The 20,920-nt window shown below is 42.7% G+C and overlaps 1 protein-coding gene across 21 annotated transcripts in view; it reads right to left on the bottom strand.

The window, feature by feature from the left end:
- KCNIP4 (potassium voltage-gated channel interacting protein 4) overlaps positions 1 to 20,920 on the bottom strand; it is a 598,831-nt gene that overhangs the window by 138,280 nt on the left and 439,631 nt on the right. Inside the window, exon 1 of one of the 21 annotated variants that reach the window (XM_053252534.1) lies at positions 19,634 to 19,794. The exons of 19 other annotated variants lie outside the window; for them this stretch is intronic. Coding sequence is in view for 1 of the 2 variants with exons in the window: in XM_053252520.1 (XP_053108495.1) it covers positions 19,441 to 19,552 (112 nt within the window). In the remaining variant the exon portion in view is untranslated. Of the gene's footprint in view, positions 1 to 19,440; positions 19,608 to 19,633; positions 19,795 to 20,920 lie in introns of those variants that run through there. One more of the 21 variants, XM_053252520.1, reaches the window with a different exon arrangement.

The raw sequence follows: 20,920 nt of genomic DNA, 5'->3' as shown, positions 1-20,920 counted from the left end.
AAACATTTTATTGAGTTCCAACATCAGGTACAGAGTTTGAGGTTTTGGTTCCCAGAACAGGTTCATAACAGGAAAATAGATTTGGTAGGGATGTGCGAGTCGGCTCACATCGAGCTGGCCTGGTTCGGGCAGTCCAAGTTTGAACCAGACCCAAGTTTGAACTGGACCACCTCTAGTAATACTTCTAAAGGGGAATCTGGCTAGGATTCCCCTTTACTTGTAAAGGGGGATTCCCTAGCCTAATGGGGGAAGGGGCAGTAAAAAGGGAATCTTTACTGTTAGGTTCCCACTGGCAGGGACAGTGGGGATGGTGGAGGCTCCTCCAACCTCCCTCCCACGGTCCTCCCAAGTAAAAGGCCAGGCCAGCTGTGGCCCTGTTACGGCCTCAATGCACACATGGAGGCACGGACTGGGCCACAGCCAGCCCAGCCTGTCGTTTGGGAGGTTGGCAAGGGTTTGTTTTTTTAAGAGTCCCCGCTGCCTCCTCTGATATCGCCGCCATACCCACCAGTGGGAAACTAACCGTAAAGACTTGTAAAGGGCAATCGAAGCCAGTTTCCCCTTTATAAATATTACCCCTGAGCCAGCCTACAAGCTGGCTTGGCCCAGCTTGATGGCCGAACAGGACTGGACCCGGTTTGGCCGAGCCCGTGCCCAGACCAGTTCTGGTACAGATTTGACAGGTAGAATTTATTTAAGCCATAACAATTTAGCTAGGAAAGAGAGCAGGAGAAGTGATTTCCAGTTTAGTTCCCATTAGAGTACAGGAGACTACTATGGAGCCAGCATGGTGCAGTGGTTAGAGTGCTGGACTAGGACTGGGCAGCCCCGATTTCAAATCCCCATTCAGCCATGATACTTGCTGGGTGACTAGGCCAGTCACTTCTCTCTCAGCCTAACATAGTTCACAGGGTTGTTGTGAGGAGAAACCTAAGTACTAACAAACAGCTTCCAGTTGAACAGAAAGGAAATTGCTCGAACACCAGAGGCACAAAAGACCAGCTGCTGATTGACAAAATGATTTTAGAAAATTGCAAGAAAAGAAAAACAAATATAAGTGTTGCATAGATTGACTACAAGAAAGCCTTCGATTCATTGCCTCACACATGGATACTAAAATGTTTAGAAACAACTGGTGTCAGCAAGAATATTCAAAAAATTTTTTATTTTTTTTAAAAAGCAATGAGCATGTGGAGTACACAGTTAACAATCAATGGCAAGACACTTGGACAGGTTAGCATTAGATGAGGCATTTTCCAAGGGGATCCACTATGCTCTCTGTTGTTTGTAATCACCATGACCACACTTTCACAAATACTAAACAAAACAGGCCTCGGATACCAAACATCTAAAACATCAAGTAAAATAAACCATCTGCTGTACATGGATGATCTGAAGTTGTATGAAGAGTCCCAGTTAGAAATTGAATCACTGGTAAACACTGTCCGTATATTCAGTAGTGATATAGCAATGGAGTTTGGACTAGACAAGTGTGCTGTATTAATAATGAACAGAGGGAAAATAACAAAAACAGAAGGAATAGAACTGCCCAATGGAAGCAAGATCAAGAACCTGGAAGAGAAAGAACATTACAAATACTTGGGCATTCTCCAGGCTGATAACACTGCACACACTAAAGTTAAAAGCAAAATTGGAAATACAGCAGGAGTGAATACATCAGGAGAGTTAGAAAAATCCTAAAGTCCAAACTCAATGGCGGGAACACCATACCAGCCATCAACACCTGGGCTATACCTCTTATCAGATACACTGCAGGAATAATAGACTGGACCCAGGCAGAGCTAGAGACGCTAGATCATAAGACCAGGAAAATTATGACCACCAATCATGCTCTGCACCCCCGCAGTGATGTCGATAGGCTTTACCTCCCTCACAGCTCAGGTGGAAGAGGAATGCTGCAAGTCCATCAAACAGCAGAGGAGGAGAAAAGAGACCTTGAAGAATATATCAAGGACAGTGAAGAAGATGCACTTAAAATGGTCAATAACGAGAAAGTACTCAACACCAATGAAACAAAGCAGGCCTACAAGAAAGAACAAGTCAAGAACCGAGCAGAAAAATGGAAAAATAAGCCACTGCATAGTCAATATTTGCACAATATAAGTGGAAAATCAGACATCACCAAGACCTGGCAATGGCTTAAGAATGGCAACTTGAAGAAAGAAACAGAGGGCTTAATACTGGCTGCACAGGAACAGGCACTAAGAACAAATGCAATAAAAGCAAAAGTAGAAAAGTCAACAACAAACAGCAAGTGCCGCCTTTGTAAAGAAGCAGATGAAACCGTAGACCACCTAATCAGCTGTTGTAAAAAGATTGCACAGACTGACTACAAACAAAGGCATGACAAGGTAGCAGGGATGATACACTAGAACATCTGCAAAAAATACAAGCTACCTGTAGCCAAAGATTGGTGGGACCATAAAATTGAAAAAGTTGAAGAAAATGAAGATGTAAAAATATTATGGGACTTCCAACTACAAACAGACAAACATCTGCCACACAATACACCAGATATAACTGTAGTCGAGAAGAAAGAAAAACAAGTCAAAATAATCGACACAGCAATACCAGGGGATAGCAGAATAGAAGACAAAGAAATAGAAAAAAATCACAGAGTACAAAGATCTACAAATTGAAATTGAAAGGCTGTGGCAGAAAAAGACCAAAATAATCCCAGTGGTAATTGGCACCCTGGGTGCAGTTCCAAAAGACCTTGAAGAACACCTCAACACCATAGAGGCCACAGAAATCACCATCAGCCAATTACAAAAAGCAACTTTACTGGGACAGCCTATATTCTGCGATGATATCTATAACAGCAACAACATTGACAATAAAATCCAGCCATCCCAGGTCCTTGGGAAGGACTCGATGTCTGGATAAAACAAACCAATAACACCTGTCTGACTGTGTAAATAAATAATAATAATGGAAATGAAAATGTTCCTGTTAGTAAGTACTACAGATTATTTCTAAGATAATATATATGTATATAGAATTGGGGATTACAATGTCATAAGAACAGGAGATTCACATTAACATTATACCATTTTGGATATTGGTTTTTTATGTATATTTTAGTTAATTTCAGGACATATTGTTAACTTAGTTTCTAGTCTATTTAGAGTATTCCATATCACACCTGGAAATCTACATCAATATTGCATTATTTGGGTTATTGGTTTTTATTAAGGTATAGCACACACAATATGTTAATGTTTAACAATTGCCACTTAAGAAGCCTGATTTCAGTCAAAATGCGTTTGGCATAAGTACAAGACTGACAAGATAGACATACCATTTTTCAATTAAAACACGACACTGCAGTCATATACCTGTCCCATCTATAGACAGCATGACACTTTGGAAATGAATCATTGGATCTATTTCCCCCCCCCCCAATTTGACTTATAGTGATAGATGATTCTTTATTAATCTTGTTGTGATTAGAGATGTGCACAAAGTCTTTTATGCATTTAAAGTGGTGGAGAGCGGATGCTTTAAAAAGGGAAAGGAAGACCTGCCCCTACACTGCGGCCCTGTCCGTATTAAACAGCTGCAGTCTGTTCTGAAAAGCCATGCCGTGTGGGGGCTTCCTGCTTGGGAACAGGAAGTTTCCTGTTCCCAGAAGCCTGTGGGTGGTGTTGGCATGTAAATGGCATCTGCACAACAGACTGCATCTGTTTAATATGGACAGTGCTGTGGTAGGGTGGTGGAGGAGTGACTGAGGGGCAGCTAAGACCTGCCTTCCTCCTTTTAAAGTGCCTGCTTGCCCGCCACTGAAAAAACTTGGCTGGGGCAACATGAAACATTTTGGCACCTTGAATTAGAGGCGCCGAAATGCTTTGTGTACATCCCTGTTGTGATTGCATGGACATATTTTTAATTTTACCAATTATCCCTTAGTAATTAAGATTGTTTTGAATTATGTAGTTTTATAATTATCATATTAAAACCTTAACATACAGAATATAGATTATTGTTGTCATAATTTCCAACCTGCCATGGTGAGAGACAATGAGGCCCTTCTCACGATTAGTGAGAAGAGCCTGGATGGGGTTTGTGGGGAGAGCGGGCTAAGCCTGCTCTCCCCACAGTCAGCCGTCTCTGGGCGGCGGCCGCAGCCGCCGCCCTCACAACTGCTGGCTCCATCACGGAGCCAGCGGGGGCTTGGGAGTTCAGGGGCCGTGCCACCCCCGGTAGTTCCAGCATACCCTGCACGAGCGTGGAGGGCATGCTGGAGAGAGAGACACACACACCCCCGAGCCAGGAGGCTGATTTTTTAGCCTCCCAGTTGGGGGTCTCCTCGTGAGCTGTTGTGGCGTGGAGCCACGCTGCCGCAGCACACGATCTGGTAACCCGATCTGCACACGATCTGGTAACACGATCTGGTAACGATCTGGAGTGCTTGATCCACTAACCTGGGCTAAGTGGAGGGGTGCCGCTCAGCTCCCGTGGCAGCACACAACCACCAAAAAGCAGGCTAGGCTCCCTTGGTCCACTTTTTGGCAGTCATGAGAATCGCCTCCTTGTCTAATATTTAGGTGCTCTGAACTGATATTTGCTGCTGTAGTTCTAAAAGAGATGTAAATACTCTCAAGAGAGACTAATTCCTGCACTGCTCACTGATCTGGTGTCAGTTAAGAAATAGACAACTGAATGGTGATTGATGCAACATGGTTTATTGCTCTCCCCATGGCAACCTGCAGATTATCAGACCAGCATGTGATGACGAAGAACGATGTCATGACAGAAGATAGTAGAGCATACCAGGGGTCCCCACTCAGACCAGAGATCTGAGACCAAACTCAGTTCACCAACGTGGTAGACAGCCCATTTTCAGACTTCCTACAGACATCAACCTGTCCATCAAACCATCTATCTTCTTCACCTTGGTTTTCAAAAAGGTAATCCAAGATTCCAAGAATTATTTTCAAATCTAGCTGGCCATTTGATGTCTCTTCATGGTTTGAATGGAAGCCCATGGTGCTAGGCCTTCAGGTTTCATAACAGCCAGCACTTTATCTCATTAGAGAGAGAGCCAGTGTGGTATAATGGTTAGAGTGTTGGACTAGTACCAGGGACAACCAAGTTCAAATCCCCATTCAGTCATGAAACTCACTGAGCGACTCTGGGCCAGTCACTTATTTTTCAGCTTACTCACAGGGTTGTTGTGGGGATAAAGATAACCATGTACGCTGCTCTGAGCTCCTTTGAGGAAGAATGGGATAGAAATGTTATTTATAAAAGACCCAAAATGCACTGAAAATTTTACACACCTAACATTTTACAAGTTTCCTTAGCATGTTTCCTCATTATAACCTTATTCTACTGCATCCCAGATATTTTGACCAGAAAATACATTTAACTTTGCCCACCAACAACTTTGCCTTAATTTTAAAAATTGACTTCCATAAGTACATTCAACATTTGGCTATCAAAGCCTAAACAGAGAGAGCCATAAATGTTAAGAATGCACGTAAGATATTCCAATGAACTTTTCCCAGTTAAAAATAACTTCCAAGTGAAATAGCTCTTCAGAATAAAGGGCACAAGGTTCATTTCACTTATTTAAATATGACAGTTATAATGCCTCAGTGTGTATTAACCTAATTTGAAATAATATTGCAGCAGAAAAGGTATGAGGCAGATTCTTAACCTGCAGTTTGCATTAATAATCAACACAGAATATTCTTAACAGACTACAGATTCTGAAATAATGCAGAGTGAAAGTCATTTCGGTGTACAAGAGGCTCCTGCAATATCACTGGCTCTGCCTTAATCCTATGAAGAAACGATGTGCAAGTCAGCTTCCTGAGCACTTCTTACCATCTGCTCAATGAGAAAAGACCACCTTAGGCACCATCCAGACTAAGTTAGTCTTGACTAAGTCTCACTGAAACTAATGGGACTTACTTAGTCATGACTAACTAGTGTGGATGTTGCCAAATTTCACTGTTCAGTGAATATCATGGCAAAGAATGTGGTCAACTCTCTAAGTGTCAGAGCATGAGGCAGAGCTGGTCCCAGGAATTCAGCCCCCAAAACATCTGCATAGCCTGGAACTCTAAGTCAACCTCAGTGGTCTTCAGAAATTAATATCCCCAGGAACAGTATTAAGCAAGTGTAGAGATAAAACTTGGAGAATTGTACTGATGCACTGGTTAGAAAGGAATTTTTGGGGCACTGAGAAAAGATAAAGTTGGCAGGAAAGTTGGAGAAATGTTTGGACTAAAATTGTTTACTGATAGTTATGTTGGTTTGAATAAATATCTGAATAAAAATACAAAATAAATATACTGAATAAATATACAAAAATAAATTAATACAACAAATAACCGCTTTTCAACAAAAGTTCCCAAAGCAGTTTACATAGATCTAAATAAATTTAAGAAATGGCTCCCTGTCCCCAAGGGGCTCACACAATCTAAAAACGAAACATAGGAGAGACACCAGCAACAGCCCCTGGAGGGATTCTGTGCTGGGGATGGATAGGGCCAGTTGCTCTCCCCCACTAAATAAAGAGAGCCATACTTTAAAAAGCTGTCTCTTCTGTTCAGTCAGCAGGGGACAAATGATCAAAATCTGACAAGTCAGAACTGGATATTCAAACAGGAGTCTTACAGAAATAATTCCAGCTCCTTGCTGCCTATGGCCTGGATATAACATGATGCCTTTGTTGCCAATCGACTACTTTTGGAGGCTTGGAAATTCTGTTCTCCGCCTTATGTTGACTGACTGGGTAGCAGAACAACTAGAACTGGAAACTTCAGATTGAATGACACATAAACAAGGGAATACCTTGCATACATATCATAACTAATGGAATACCTTTCTGGAGTGACTTCATGACAGTTATTGCTCTCAAACAGCAACTGCTATGGTCGGGTACTCCTTGCCCAACTGACACAGACAAACTTATCCACATCCTCTCTTTCCCACCTTTTTCTTCTGTTTTGTAGTCTTCTGTCTTAATATTTTTTAATCTGACTGAAATTAGACTACTGGATTGTCAGTAACTTAATAATTCTGCAAGGAGCAGCTTGTCCACGAGGCAAGATCAGGTGACTGCCTTGGGTGTGGCCCTGTGTAATGGAGTAATGAGTGAGGGCACCCTGCCCCTGCAGGTGTAACTTCACCTACTTGCCTACCACCATACCCAGCTCCACTGCCCTCCATTTGTTTCCCTCCCCTAGTAGCATCCTCACTGCTTTAGCTTATGTCCCTATTTTAAATGGCAAGTCAGAGGCGGAGACAGTGAGGACAGAACTTTTAGCATGGACAATGGAGCAGCAGCCTCATTGCCACTGCTTCACTAGTTCCAGTAGCTGAATCATTTTCTCTCTCACTCCCTTCCCACACATCCCACCAGCAGACTTTAAAAAGTGCTGGACACGTCTGTCAGCGGAAAGCGAGTGTGTGTGTGTTTGTGGGGAGTGCCTGTGTGCTAGCTCCAGTAGCCTAATGATTGCTTTCTCAGGTCAGTGTTAGCTTGTGCTGCTCTGAGAAAGCAATCATTGTCAGGGGGCTGGCCACAGCATCAGGATGGAAGCATGGCCAATGGCATATTGGCACTGTGCAAGCAATTGAGCGACTGCTGGGTGCAAAACATAAGAAGCTGCTTTTCTTCCTAGTAGTTTTGTACCACCCAAAAGGATTATATATCTGTTTTTCAAAAGTTTTTGTTCTAAATTCCCCAATTCTATTCCACAGTCCAGTCTCTCTACTGAAACAACTTAGAGTGAGATTAGGAGGCTTCATCCCTTCCATCAATATATGAACTGAAGAAGTTATAACTGGTTTTGGAAGGAAAACATTATTCTAGATTTTGCCAAAATTCTGATTTGATCCAGATTTCAGAATGAATTCTGAAGGTATCTGGACATGGATATATATGCCTGGAGATGGTGTCAACGTGTTCTGGGTGTCACATTCCATGCTGTTTCTATATTTGTCACAGAATCATCTGAAATGGCTGTGTTTCCGGATCTGGTCTGAAATTTCATCTCCCCTTTCTGCAAACTGAGAATTTGGCTCAAAATCCAGTTGAGGAGATGGAATATGACACCACCGCCAGTTAAAGATTGATTCCACCACTGAATATTTTTGTTCATCTCAAATTCTATGGTTCAATATAGGTGAAACAAATTGCAGCCTAACTTTGGTTAAAAAATAAAGTTTTCCCCTTAATTTTTCTGTAAGGGAATTGCTTCACCTTGTTCAATACATGTGGACCTTACAGCAAAGAAAATGCATAGTATGTCAACCCCATCTTTGTACAAAACCCAAAGCCTGTTGAGCACGTAAAGCATGATTCAATAAATATTGATATATATTGTTACTGTGCAATTGGAAGTGACAATGACCTTTATCTTTCAGTTAATTGACACTTTAGCCCTAGGGATAAACAAATAGCTAGAAGATCTGGGATTACATGGTGCATCTCAATTATAAATCATTAGGGCACTTCTCAGAGTTAGGGATGTGCACAGAACCGCAGAGCGGCAGTCCGGCACTGGGGTGGGGGTTCCATTAAGGGGGGGTGTACTTACCCCTCCTGCCACTTTTCTCCCACCGGCACACTTTTTGGGGGGTGGGAGGATACCTCCCTGAGGCCCCTTCCCCCTATCAGCAGCAAAAGGCTTCAGAAAGCCTTTTGCGTGTGCGCACGTCACACACGCGCGTCACGTCTCTGTGACATGCGTGCGTGACGCAGAGACATGCGCACATGCAAAAGGCTTTCTGAAGATCGGACCGGTCCAGAGGCCTTTAGAATGGTCTCCGGACCGGTCCGTGTACATCACTACTCAGAGTTTGTAAACTGAGACTCTGGCCCGGTTCATACAGAATGCCAAACTAGGGTTAAACATGACAGAGGTTTGTATGTCCATACGTGTGAAAGTGTAGTTTAATGGCAAGAGCCTCCAGTTTGCCTCTGCAAACTCCAATTTGAACCTTCAGTTCGCACAATGGTTCACCTCTGGTTTGGCTGCAAAAGTGTAACATCCAATGTGCACCGGTTTTCAAACCAGAATCATAGAAGTGGCAGCGTAGACCTGCTCAGGGACATGGCTGCTCTATGCCAGTAGTGCTTCTCGCTGGCCACCTCTTGGAGAACCAGCCCCGCCCCTCCTGTCAGCTATACAGCTATGGAGTTGCCAGGCAACAGGGATACTGCCACATCACATTGCAGGCTTGTCATCCTCTCCAGGGGCATTCCCTCTTTGCACTCTGTCCCTTGAGTGAGGGCATAGGAGACAGGGTGGGCACGAAGTGCTTTGCTCCCTGAGAAGTAAATGACAGTGCTGTATTTTTAATTTATTTTTTACATTTATATCCCACTCTTCCTCCAAGGAGCCCAGAGCGGTGTACTACATACTTGAGTTTCTCTTTCACAACAACTCTGTGAAGTAGGTTAGGCTGAGAGAGAAGTGACTGGCCCAGAGTCACCCAGCTCGTTTCATGGCTGAATGGGGATTCGAACTCGGGTCTCCCCGGTCCTAGTCCAGCACTCTAACCACTATACCACGCTGGCTCTCAATAAGCTGTCAGCAAGCACAGACACTCCAAGTGGCAACATAAGCAGGCCACCCCATCACAGCACCAGGAGGGGAATATTTGGCATGTGGGGTGTGTGTCCCATGGTTGGGTTTAAAAGGCAGCCCCAAGCTGGGATCCTGGAGCAGCCAAGCGCTCTCTCTTTTTTCATAGAAAGGTTGGGGAAGGGGGCCCCAGCCCCTTCCCCTTGGGGATTATTGGGCTCTGAGCTTACTCATAAGAAGAACCATCTGTGAGGAGTGGGGAAGGTGCTCTGACATGCTCTTGTTGCATTTTGCAACACTTTTTGTCTGTGAGCACTAACTTAGAATTTACTAGGTGGTATTTGAGTGCTTGCCACCCATTATCCCATGGATCACTCTCTCACGATAGTGCAAGGCCAATGAGTGCTCGAGATCGAGCCAGGATGCTCTATGGAGGAAAGCCGTGGGGACTGGTATTTCAGTGAATGCTGTCCCAGTCCTGGCAACTGCTGCTGCATGGACCCCTGCCAGCCCATGTGCACCCTTACTGAACCCCTGAAGCAGGGCTGTCCTTAGAGAGCCCTGGTGGGGTGTGGGGCCCAGGGCAAATCAGCCAGTGCAGGGCCCCCTCCCAGTTAATTCTAATGGGGGTTAAAGGGCACAGGGCAGTCACCCTGCTTGCCATGTCCTAAGGAGAGCCCTGCCCTGAAGGATGACCCTGCTGTCCTGGGGCAGCTGGAAACTGGGTCTCCCCTCTCCTGCAAATCCCAGCACTGGCAGATCTGCACATGGCACAATGCCAGGCCATTCCAGACCTGAGAATTTTGAATGGGTTTAAAGGTCCATTCCAGAACCTGGTGTCTCCCCTGTCAGCGTAAATGCTTTGGGGGGTTGCTCCTGGCTGGGTGTAAAGGGCAGCCACAAGCAGGGATTCTGGAGCAGCCCAATTCTATTTTTCTCACTGAAAGGTTGGTGAAGGGAGGCCCAGCCCCTTCCTCTTTGAGGGTTTGTGCTCCCTAGGCTTACTAATGAGCAAAGCCAGTCACCAGGGTCGGTAGTGCTCCAGTCTCAGATAAGTGCACGACTGCTGTGAAGATAGTCACCCAACCCAGGTGCACTGCTCAATCATGAGAGTGAAAGGTCATGTGGACACCCCCTTACAACTCATGAGAACCATCAGAGGAGAGGGGAAAGAACTATTGAGCAGATTCAGTCATGATGCCTGATGGCAAAACATCCCCTTCCCCCTGGATCACTCCCTCATGGGAGTGACAGGCCATGAGAGCTCTATACTGAGTCCAGTTACTGTGTGGAGAAGGGGTGCCTTGTGGGAAGGGGGCTGCTTTCCTTGTCTTGGCAACTGCTGCAGAACAGTTGTCTGAGCATGCCCCCCGCCAGCCCCTCTGCCCATGTGGACATGTGCACCCTTGCCGGTGCCCCCAAACAGTGACCTGGGTGTCCCAGGGTCACTTGAAAATGGGGGCTCCCCTCTTCTGTGATTCCCCGCACTGGCAGATCTGCATATGGTGCAACCCTGGACCAGGCCCTTGAATTCTGAGTGGGTTTAAAGGTCTGCCCCAGTGTCTCCCCCTTCCGTGGATACAGCAAGGCTGTATGGCACATGGAGCCTCTAGATCTCCTTTGCTTGCGTGCAAGTCTTCTCAGGGAATGGGGTGGGGAGGCTGTGGAGAATCTATTCTATTTTTTGTTTTACCATGGAGAGTTGGGGGCCCCACACAAGCAGGGGCCCCTGGGGTGGGTGGGGTGGGTGGGCTGGCTCAACTTGTAAGCTCGCAATTCGTGGGTTGACCAGCACCCGCATAGCCGCATCGGTCTCCTCAGAATACTGGTCCTCTCGTGAAAGGGCAAGGCTGCTGGCAGCAAGATGCCAGTGGAGCAAGATGTATGTTGGGTCTGGATGGACTGCTTTGGTGGGGTGACCCCTCGTATCCTAGGTTATGGTGGGACAGATCCCCAATATCCTTTGCCCTCCCTCATCTTTGCCCTCCCCTCCTAGGAAGTCTCAATGTTCTCCTCTCACCACTGGTCTCACTCCCCCAAATTAGTGCTTGTGTGGGACTATCAGGATATAAGGCTCTATCTATACACAAAGGTCTTTATACACAAAGGGAAAGACATTTCCCTTCAGAATCCCCATACTAATTCTGCAGGGGAAGACTAAAAGGGAATAGGTTTGTAGTGTATGGCGCCTTAAATTAAAGAAGGGAGAAGGAAGGAGTACAAATGAACTTAGTGAAGGTTTTCTTAGTTTCCTGACTTCCCAATTTCCCTTTTGCACATGGGTGGAATTGGATATTCTCTCAGACAAGGGCTCTTTTAAATCCTGAGCACCTTGGTTAGGGTAATATGATGATTAGGGAACATTACAATAATTTTACTTGTTTGAGCTGGCAGATGCATTTTTAGTCTACTTTATGAAGGGAAGGCTTATGTGATCAGCGTGGTGTCATGAATGTTTCTATGTGGCCTCCTCTAATAACGTAATGATGAATAAATTGAATTGTACATGGAAGAGGGACCTAGAGGTTTTTTTATTTTGCTGATTCACCATCTTGTCTCAAGATGACAGCCCCTCAAAGTATAGGCTACATCCTTCAGTGTTCGCTCTAAGGTGTGTGCACATGCACACGCTCACAAGTTTTTTGATGTCTGCTCAGTTAATTTTAGATCCCACCCAGGTTGAATCAGGAAGGCCCCATTCTGAATGCACCAGTGCAAATATTGTCTTGATACTGCCGCTCAGAACAAAATTCATTCTGCACACAGATGGAAAAAAATAGAGAATACTGCCAGTCTGAACTGAGCAAGCATGGTAGCAAGCATGACTTGGCCCCTTAACTAAGCAGGGTCTGCCCTGGTTGCAAATGAATGGGAGACTTGATGTGTGAGCACTGCAAGATATTCCCCTCAGGGGATGGAGCTGCTCTGGGAAGAGCAGAAGGCTCCAAGTTCCCTCCCTGGCTTCTCCAAGATAGGGCTGAGAGAGATTCCTGCCTGCAACCTAGGAGAAGCTGCTGCCAGTCTGTGAAGACAATACTGAGCTAGATAGACCAATGGTATGATTCAGTATATGGCAGCTTCCTATGTTCCTATGTAGTGTGTCAAAGGCCTGCCTCCCCAGCCCTGCACACCTCTTTTTATGAAAGGAGAGCTGGTCTTGTGGTAGCCTGCACGACTTGTCCCCTAAGCTAAGCAGAGTCTGCCCTGGTTGCATATGAATGGGAGACTGCATGTGTGAGCACTGTAAGGAATCCCCCTTGGGATGGAGCCGCTCTGGGAAGAGCATCTAGGTTCCAGGTTTCCTCCCTGCTTGCAGCTCCAAGATAGGGCTGAGAGAGATTCCTGCCTGCAACCTTGGAGAAGCCGCTGCCTGTCTGTGAAGACAATACTGAGCTAGATGGACCAATGGTCTGACTCAGTATATGGCAGCTTCCTATGTTCCTATGATGCAGATGCACCTTTTGGGGGACATATTTTTCAGCCACTATTAATCATGATAATTGCCCCTGCAAAGCTGCAGCTCTGTCTATGAAGGGCTTAGTTATCACTCAGTAGGTTTCCATGTCTGTGTGCCCCAGAAGGCAGTTGGAGCTTATAACACGGAAGTCTTTAGTCTAATGGAAAGTCCGTTGGCTTAGCTTCAGAAAGGTGACCATGGCACAGAGCTAGTTCACACAAACAGATGAGATGATAAAACTGTTCTCTGTCTTCATGTTGTGACTGATAGTTCACATGGTTGAAAGCTCTCCACTGAAAAACATTCCCTGCACAAACAAAACTAAAAATCTATTTTTCTGCATTTTTATAAAAGGATTCGGCTACATTATCCCTTGAACACATGCACACAAACAGTCTGAACTGGTACAGTCCAGGAAGTTTTACCATCTCCTCCACAGTTTGTGTGAACTAGACCATAGTTTCAGCACCCTTGCTACAAACAACTCCATTCTTGCTTAAATATATGATTACAGAATATAAAACGATATTTTTATCCCCTGTTCTCGCACTACAGTTTATAGCAAAATATATCCTGTTATTGAGAAATTATTCGGGGAAAAGTATATCACCAACTTAGTCTGGTCCCTTACAAAGAAGAAGACAAAAAGAACTAATGCAAGCTAGCCTGAAACAGTCTTCCCGCACTCTTTTGATTAACAAGCATTACTTTTCAAAGAATCATTGAACACTTGTGCTTTTCAAACCCACAAGGATTATAACCTTTGAGTCAAATTCCACAATATAAATGCAATTATACATTTTCTCCTCATGAATTCAGCTTCTTGACAAAGACACTTCATCAGTACTAACATGCAATAATGACAGACATCAGTTGAGATATTATTATTGAACTTCTAGTAGCTTGCTCTCCCACCATGATATCTATCGTCCTGCTTGTTAACGAAGGGGATTATCAACATGCCTGAACTTTTATGCAATCAGATATACTACATACATTAAACATTCTTAATCACTGCTACTTACAAGTTTCCAACATAAATCCGTAACAGAAGTGCCATTTGGAGCAATTGATGGAAACATGGTTTTATTATATTGATTCTACTAGCTTTTTATATTATGTAGTTAGTTATCACTCATTAGTAGAACTGGCCATCTTCCATATGTTGCTTTCTCTGTTCTATTTCAGTGTTACACCAGAGCCATAAGAGCTTCAAAAAAAAAAAAAAAAAAAGAAAGAAAAGAAAAGTATACCCTTCACTTTCAGTTCCACGGATTAAAACAGGTCCCTACCACGTAATCAACTAAAAGCTTTAGTTAGCAAGGGCTTAGTTTTTAGTGAGGTGGTAAACTTGTTTCAGGGCCATAACACTTTAGACTGCAGGTAGGGGTTTATCTTTCAATCGAATTAATTCCCTCCACATAGAAAACAATATATCAGGCTTCTAGCTTTCTCACCAAGATGTGGTTTTCAATGTGGCAAATCTTTTTATCTAAAGCTTTCAGTCACTTGGGCTCCTATGATTGGCACAACCCAGACATAGGTTTACAACCTATTCTATTCCAGGCCAAGTTGGGTCTTCACCAAGCAGGGATCCAGGAGGGACACAGTTCTGAGGGGAAAGGGGGTATGGACTACAGATAGCTCCAAGAAGGATCACAGGAGAGCTGGATACAGCAACGGAAGATATATGTTGGAGCAGACTGCCAGTTTTTATTACTGCTGCCCAGGTAGAGTGGATCAATCTCACTCTGTTGTTTAGAAGCACCTTGCCCGGTTTTCTACTGGCTTCAGCAGCACTGGGGGATCTCTACTTGGATTAGTACGTCCTTGATTGCTTTTTGGCCTTTTGGCTAAGATCAAGTGTAGTAGGTTGTAAGTGTAGAAGTTAGAGGATGAAGGCAGGGCCATGTCCTTGGGGCGTGGCAGGGGTGCTGGCTCGTTCCTATGATGGGGAAGATTCTGGAGGTGCAGGGTCACCTGACGTCTGGTCATAGAGTCTGCCCACTCTGTCTCATTCCCTGAACTGCCTGCCATGTTGGCACGGGGTCCCACATCTGGGGTCATGAAATCACCTTAATGAAAACTAGGCCTGATCTATCAACTAAACCAATCGTGAGATAGGTCTCCATATGTCTCTCTTGTAATAACCTCAACTGGATTAAGACTGAGATTGTTCTCCTTGCTGCCACTTACAATAAAGCTTTATGTTAGATAGATTTCCCCTGCTAACTAAGCAAAGAGTTACCTTTTAAAAGTGGTGATTCTCTTTATTTAGCAGGGGAAGAATAAATGGCCCTATGCATCCCCAGTGCAGCATCCCTCCAGGGGCTGTTGCTGGTGTCTAATATTTCTTTTTTAGAATGTGAGGTCTTTGGGGACAGGGAACCATTTTATTTATTTATATCCACGTAAACTGCTTTGGGAACTTCTTGTGAACTTTATGAACAATGTGAAATGCAGTATATAAATATTCATCATCTTTGTATGAAATGTTAGAAATATTAAATAACTTCGTTATCTTTTCTCTTCCCACACCATTCAGTTGTTGGCATTATGGAATATAAATGCTGCATGCAGTTTTAGAGACCTAGAGAAGCAGCACAGGAAGAACTGGACAAGTGTGTATGCCATCAGCAATAAACTAAGGAAGGAACAATAGCAGAAAGATTATGTTTTGGGTTTCTAGGGCATAGTTTCACTGTGAACTCTTTGTTCTACCTCTTTGGAATATGAACATTAGCAAGATGACATAAATGCTTAGCGTTTTGAGGCATTTTGGTAATTTTCTAAATCTCTCTCTCTCTCTCTCTCTTCTCTCTCACATACACACACACACACACCCCCCTCCATTTTGCACTTTGCTCTCTCCCCGCCTCCCTTTTTTAAGGAGGTATCTATTGTAGAGTTTTATGTAATACACTCAGTCTTGTATCTTCTTAGTTGTAATAGCTATATCATTCATCTAATATCTTTGTTTTACCTTATATCCAGTATAACTTTTTATTGTGTCTGTCCTTTGATTTCAGCACAGTATCATAATAATAGCTGTTGGCAAAAGCTGGAACTCATTTTACTATCATTGGTTATTTGGCTGGTAGCTACAGTGCTAATTATTATGTTATTATTCAAATTTGTAGACCATACCAACTCTGGGTAGTCTACAACAACATAAAACAGTTTAAACCACTTAAAACAAATTAAAACCACAGTACAGTTAAAACACTTGGGTGAACAAACAAGTCTTTAGAGATTTTTTAAAAGTTGTCAAAGACTCTTATTTCAGCAGGAACACATTCCTGAGAATCAGGGCAGACCAGCCAGTGGCAACCACAGACAAACCTCTCTAGATGATCTCAGTGGATGGTGGGGCTCATGGTGAAGAACATGGTCTCTTAAATACCCAGGGCCTAAGCTGTTTGCAGCTTTATAGGTTATAACCAGCACCTTGTATTTTGCCCAGAAACTTATTGGGAGCCAGTGTAGCTCTTTTAGTATCGGAGTAATCTGGTTTCTCTGAGATGATCCAGAGATTAACCTGGCTGCTGAATCTGTAGTTCATGTTAGGGTTTTGGATGTTTTCAGCGAACTGTTCATTGCATCAAAGTTGGCATTTGCACTATAGAAAATGTGAGAAAATTCTAAGAAAAATAAATGATATAACTTTTGCTTAATAAACTTCACTGAAAACAGTGGAAATGGCACATGATTTTTGTTTCTTAAACTCAACACAGCAGATGCAAGAATGAGTGAGAGGGATTAGATAGAGCTGAGCAGAGTGATGTGTTTGTGTGTACAAAATGTGCATATGTACATGTGTGTCTTTATAAAATAGTTATCAGTTGTTGGAGTACATGGTGGCTTTGTTCATTTAACAGACTTATTAGGAATGCAAACCATTTAGATAATTTGCTAAGATGCTATCTAGAATTCACAAAAATGACATAATTGCCCATCATATTGTTAATATATACCAACTATTACTCACAGAAAGTTGGTGCTCCAAATATCTTTCTTCCCTTTCCATTGGCAGTCCCATCTCCACAATTTCCCCCTTTAATTCTCTGTCCTTAACCCATTCACTCCCACAATGCTTGGTCCAGCTGTCACCTAGTACTCCATATTTCTTGTTCACTAAACACACATATGGATAACTGGATAATTTCCCAACAAAATGTTGGTTTAACTCACTTCCTTTCAATTATATTCTGAAGAACACAAGAGCTAATTCATTCAGTAGCTGAAGTCAAAAGACTGACTTAGTAGGAGCCATTAGCTTACCTTTCAACTTCAAAAAGGAAAAGAAAATACTACTAAGCATTCATTAGCACACCAAACAGCCATGCTACCTCCAGAGAGCAGTTTTGTGGCTTGAGTTTCAACAACCTGATTCAGTCTGATGTACATCTCCTCTGAAAACACATACTCAAACTTAATATTTACAAGACCAGGAAAATCACTAAAAGGATAAAAAAGGATATAAAACAAGCCATTATCATCAAACAGTATAAAACAAGCCATCATCATTTGGCTGCTCTGTTTCATCTTTATGGCTGTTTTTGGTGTTATGTTTTTATGGTTTAAATATTTTAATGTTGTTTTATGAATTTTTATTGTATTAACTTTAGTATATTATAATATACCTTAGGATAATTTTATGAAAGGCGGTATATAAATCTAACAGTAAACAACATAAAATCATCATCAAATGCCTTCAATGTACATATATCTAATAGTATAGTTCGCTGTCGCTCTGTGCCCAATTTCCATGCTATTGGTTGTGAAGGGTCAGAGGGGAAGAAGAGTATGCCGGGCTGGTCAAACCCCTTCTTCTCTATGCCCCTTTTCTGCACAACACTTTCCTCACACTCACTGGATTCCCATCTTTTGCACAAGGGTGAGGCAAGACGGCTGGTCAGTCATCGATACAAATTATATGGTATATGAGCCACAGCTTCCATAATGTAACTAGAGTACTCCTATTTTCATTATACTATTCCAAAATAAGTTTAAGGACCAGCATTACAATTTTGGCTTTTATACTATCAAGTATAGTATGTTATTTCTTATAGTTAATATAAAGTTTTCTTTAAAGGGTTTCCCCTTCCCATTGATTGAATTTTATGGACATATTATATCTTTTGTAATCTGTGATCTTGGGTATAATTCCAGTATATTAATATTATGAACAGAAAATGGACTATTCATATGAACAATAAGATGAATATTTTTCAGCTGCTGCTACATTGTCAGACAGTTAAGCAGGATCAATGGGTTTTTGTGAAACAGTTTTCACCTTTCTGCCACTTAGAAATTCACACTACTTAACAGTTTAAAGGCTGAATTATTTAACAAGTTTTAAAGAAGTGAAAGATCGTCAATTCATTTTTAGGTGATTATGCAAATTACCATTAGTTAAAAAAAAATTCCACTATGCAAAACAGAGGGGGCGGGGAGGAGATAGAATTATAACTTGAAACACTGGTGACATAATTTGTGTCTGTGCAACTTCTAATGAAATGAATTGAGTTTGCCAGGGAAAGAGGTTTAGTGGAAATAAAAGTTCTCCCTTTGCCCAATTGATGGATTCACTGGATTCAGGGTATTTCACTGGATTCAGGGTATTTTTAATACAGAGCAAGTGGCTGAATTGTTTGTTTCTTGCAACACAGAGTAATGTGTACACTTTGTTAGGAGATGGTTTAAATACCAAGTGATGAGAGCATATGACATTAGGGTTACTCAAAGTTTAACAGAGTGATAAACAGCACTCCGTCTCCAATTGAACCCAATAGGAGGTTTCAAGTTGCCTCTTTACATAGAAATAAACTAGGCACAGTGTAAGCCAATATAGACATATATAAGCAAATATATCATTTCCCACAACAAAAAGTCATATTATGAGCAGTACCTGAAGGAGTGTAAGTGATCAATATATACAGATTAATTCCTACACTTATGCTTCTTCTGTGCTGAAGTGATAAAGCAGAATGCATGCAGAATGCTTTTAGATGTGCATGAAAGAAGCCCTTGAATGTTAACCATAATATGGAATTTGAAAAGTGCCTACTTTATAAAGCAATGATCTATATGCAGAGAGATCTTTCCAGTTATAAACTTTTCTACTTGCCGAGAAAGGTTATTGGATGCATGTGTGTGCTGCTTTCAGTTTTGCAACTAAAAGGGTTAGTCTTATACTCTGCAACTACTGGCACACTGCAAAATGTAATATTGTAAAACTGCACTGACGAAATAAAAGCAAGATTTATAGCCCACAGGTTAATAAACGGTAAGTTGCTTGGCAAAGTGGTATTCACAGCTTTTACACCCCCCAAATCTAGTGTACTTACACACCCTCTTTTGGAAGACCAGATACTTTTTATCTACAAACAGCAGAAACCAGAGTGACCACTTTACCTTCTGAAAAATCAATCAGTCCGAGCAAATGGAGCAGCTTCAGAGACGCAAATATAATCACAACAATACCCACTGTTTGCAGTCCCTCGGACTCCCACTCCAAAGTCAACATTCTTCGAGCAAGCAAATCATTCCAGTCAGCTGTCAAAGTCAAACCACTGTGCAATCTGAAGGAAAGTTAAGAGGATTTTACCAGTATTTTGTCTCTCACACTCACACACACAAATTGCCAGTGTACTGGGATAAACTGGAGAAAGTCACTGGCCACAGAGTGGAGGCAAGGGTTAAGTGAAGCCCCTCATTTCATGCATCTTGATGCTTTTGGAGTTCAGTGTTTCCTCTCAGAGTGCTGAAGTGAAGGACCCCTAGCCCTTTGATAAGGCATTGTATCCGGCAAGTGCTAGTACTTCAGAGCTGCTAAGGAGGGCATCTGTCTCAGATCTCTGAGACTTTGCTGTGTCGGTTCAGAAAAAGCAACCCTCCCAGGGAAGTTGCACTAGTAGAAAGCACGCAGCAGCCAGCACTGTTTGATCAAGTGCTTGCAGGCTCATGGTTTACAGTTCAGCTGGAGCCGATAAGAACACTGCTTTTCAGCTTCTCAAATGCCACATTGATCATTATATTGGTTTGGATCTTTTTCATTCGTGTTCTATTTAATGCTTTGGCTATTTTAGTAAATGGTAGTTGTGAGGAAACTGCTCCTTCTTCCTAAACTAGGCACCCAGTTAGAATATATTAGCAAAGATTCAAACTGACATGGTCCAATCACACCCCTTTCGTTGCAAATAGGGCTGCTTCCTGAAGGGACCTTCCACACATCATGAAGAGGCAAACCTCTGTTTGCCACCAAGTACACACTCAAGGAAGAGCTGCAACCAATCATGCTGCATGATTGACAAGTGTACCTGCACGATAGACACATTTGCAAATCTGTTTGCCATATTCTCACTTAGCATTGGTTGGATGCCTAAGATATCTTAAGTATATTCCTAAAAATGTGTGAAGTCTCCTTTGAAAATATGTAACATCCCTAATGACATATTTATACCTTTTAGAAACTCTCTCATACAGAATTACAGAACCTAAGATCCTCTGCACTGACTAGCAAAATCTGAAATACACATAGCTGAGCTGATGCTTCGATGCACAAGTGGAGCTCCTTAGGAATGGGACTGTCAGTGTCTGCACATACAGAGGGAGGGGAAAGGGGCTGCTCTTGCCTTTTGCAGAACTAGATCCAAACTCCTTGGATGGTAGCCAAGAGATGAATCTTGCAGTAGAAAACAACTTAGTAGAATAAGTGATAGGCTTTTAGGAGGATTGTTAGCAAACATCTGCTTTGAACACTCTCATTTCATCCAGCTCCACCAGTTTGTTGCTATTATTGATAAATGATCTGTTACTTAAAGCCACAAGTATGCGACAGGTTACTGCTCAGTCTCACATGCTGCTCATATTTTCATATTTATGCTTATTACAG

Source organism: Hemicordylus capensis, chromosome 5, assembly GCF_027244095.1.
Source record: "Hemicordylus capensis ecotype Gifberg chromosome 5, rHemCap1.1.pri, whole genome shotgun sequence".
Lineage (NCBI taxonomy): Eukaryota > Metazoa > Chordata > Lepidosauria > Squamata > Cordylidae > Hemicordylus > Hemicordylus capensis.
This window is presented reverse-complemented; position numbering and strand designations above follow the sequence as displayed.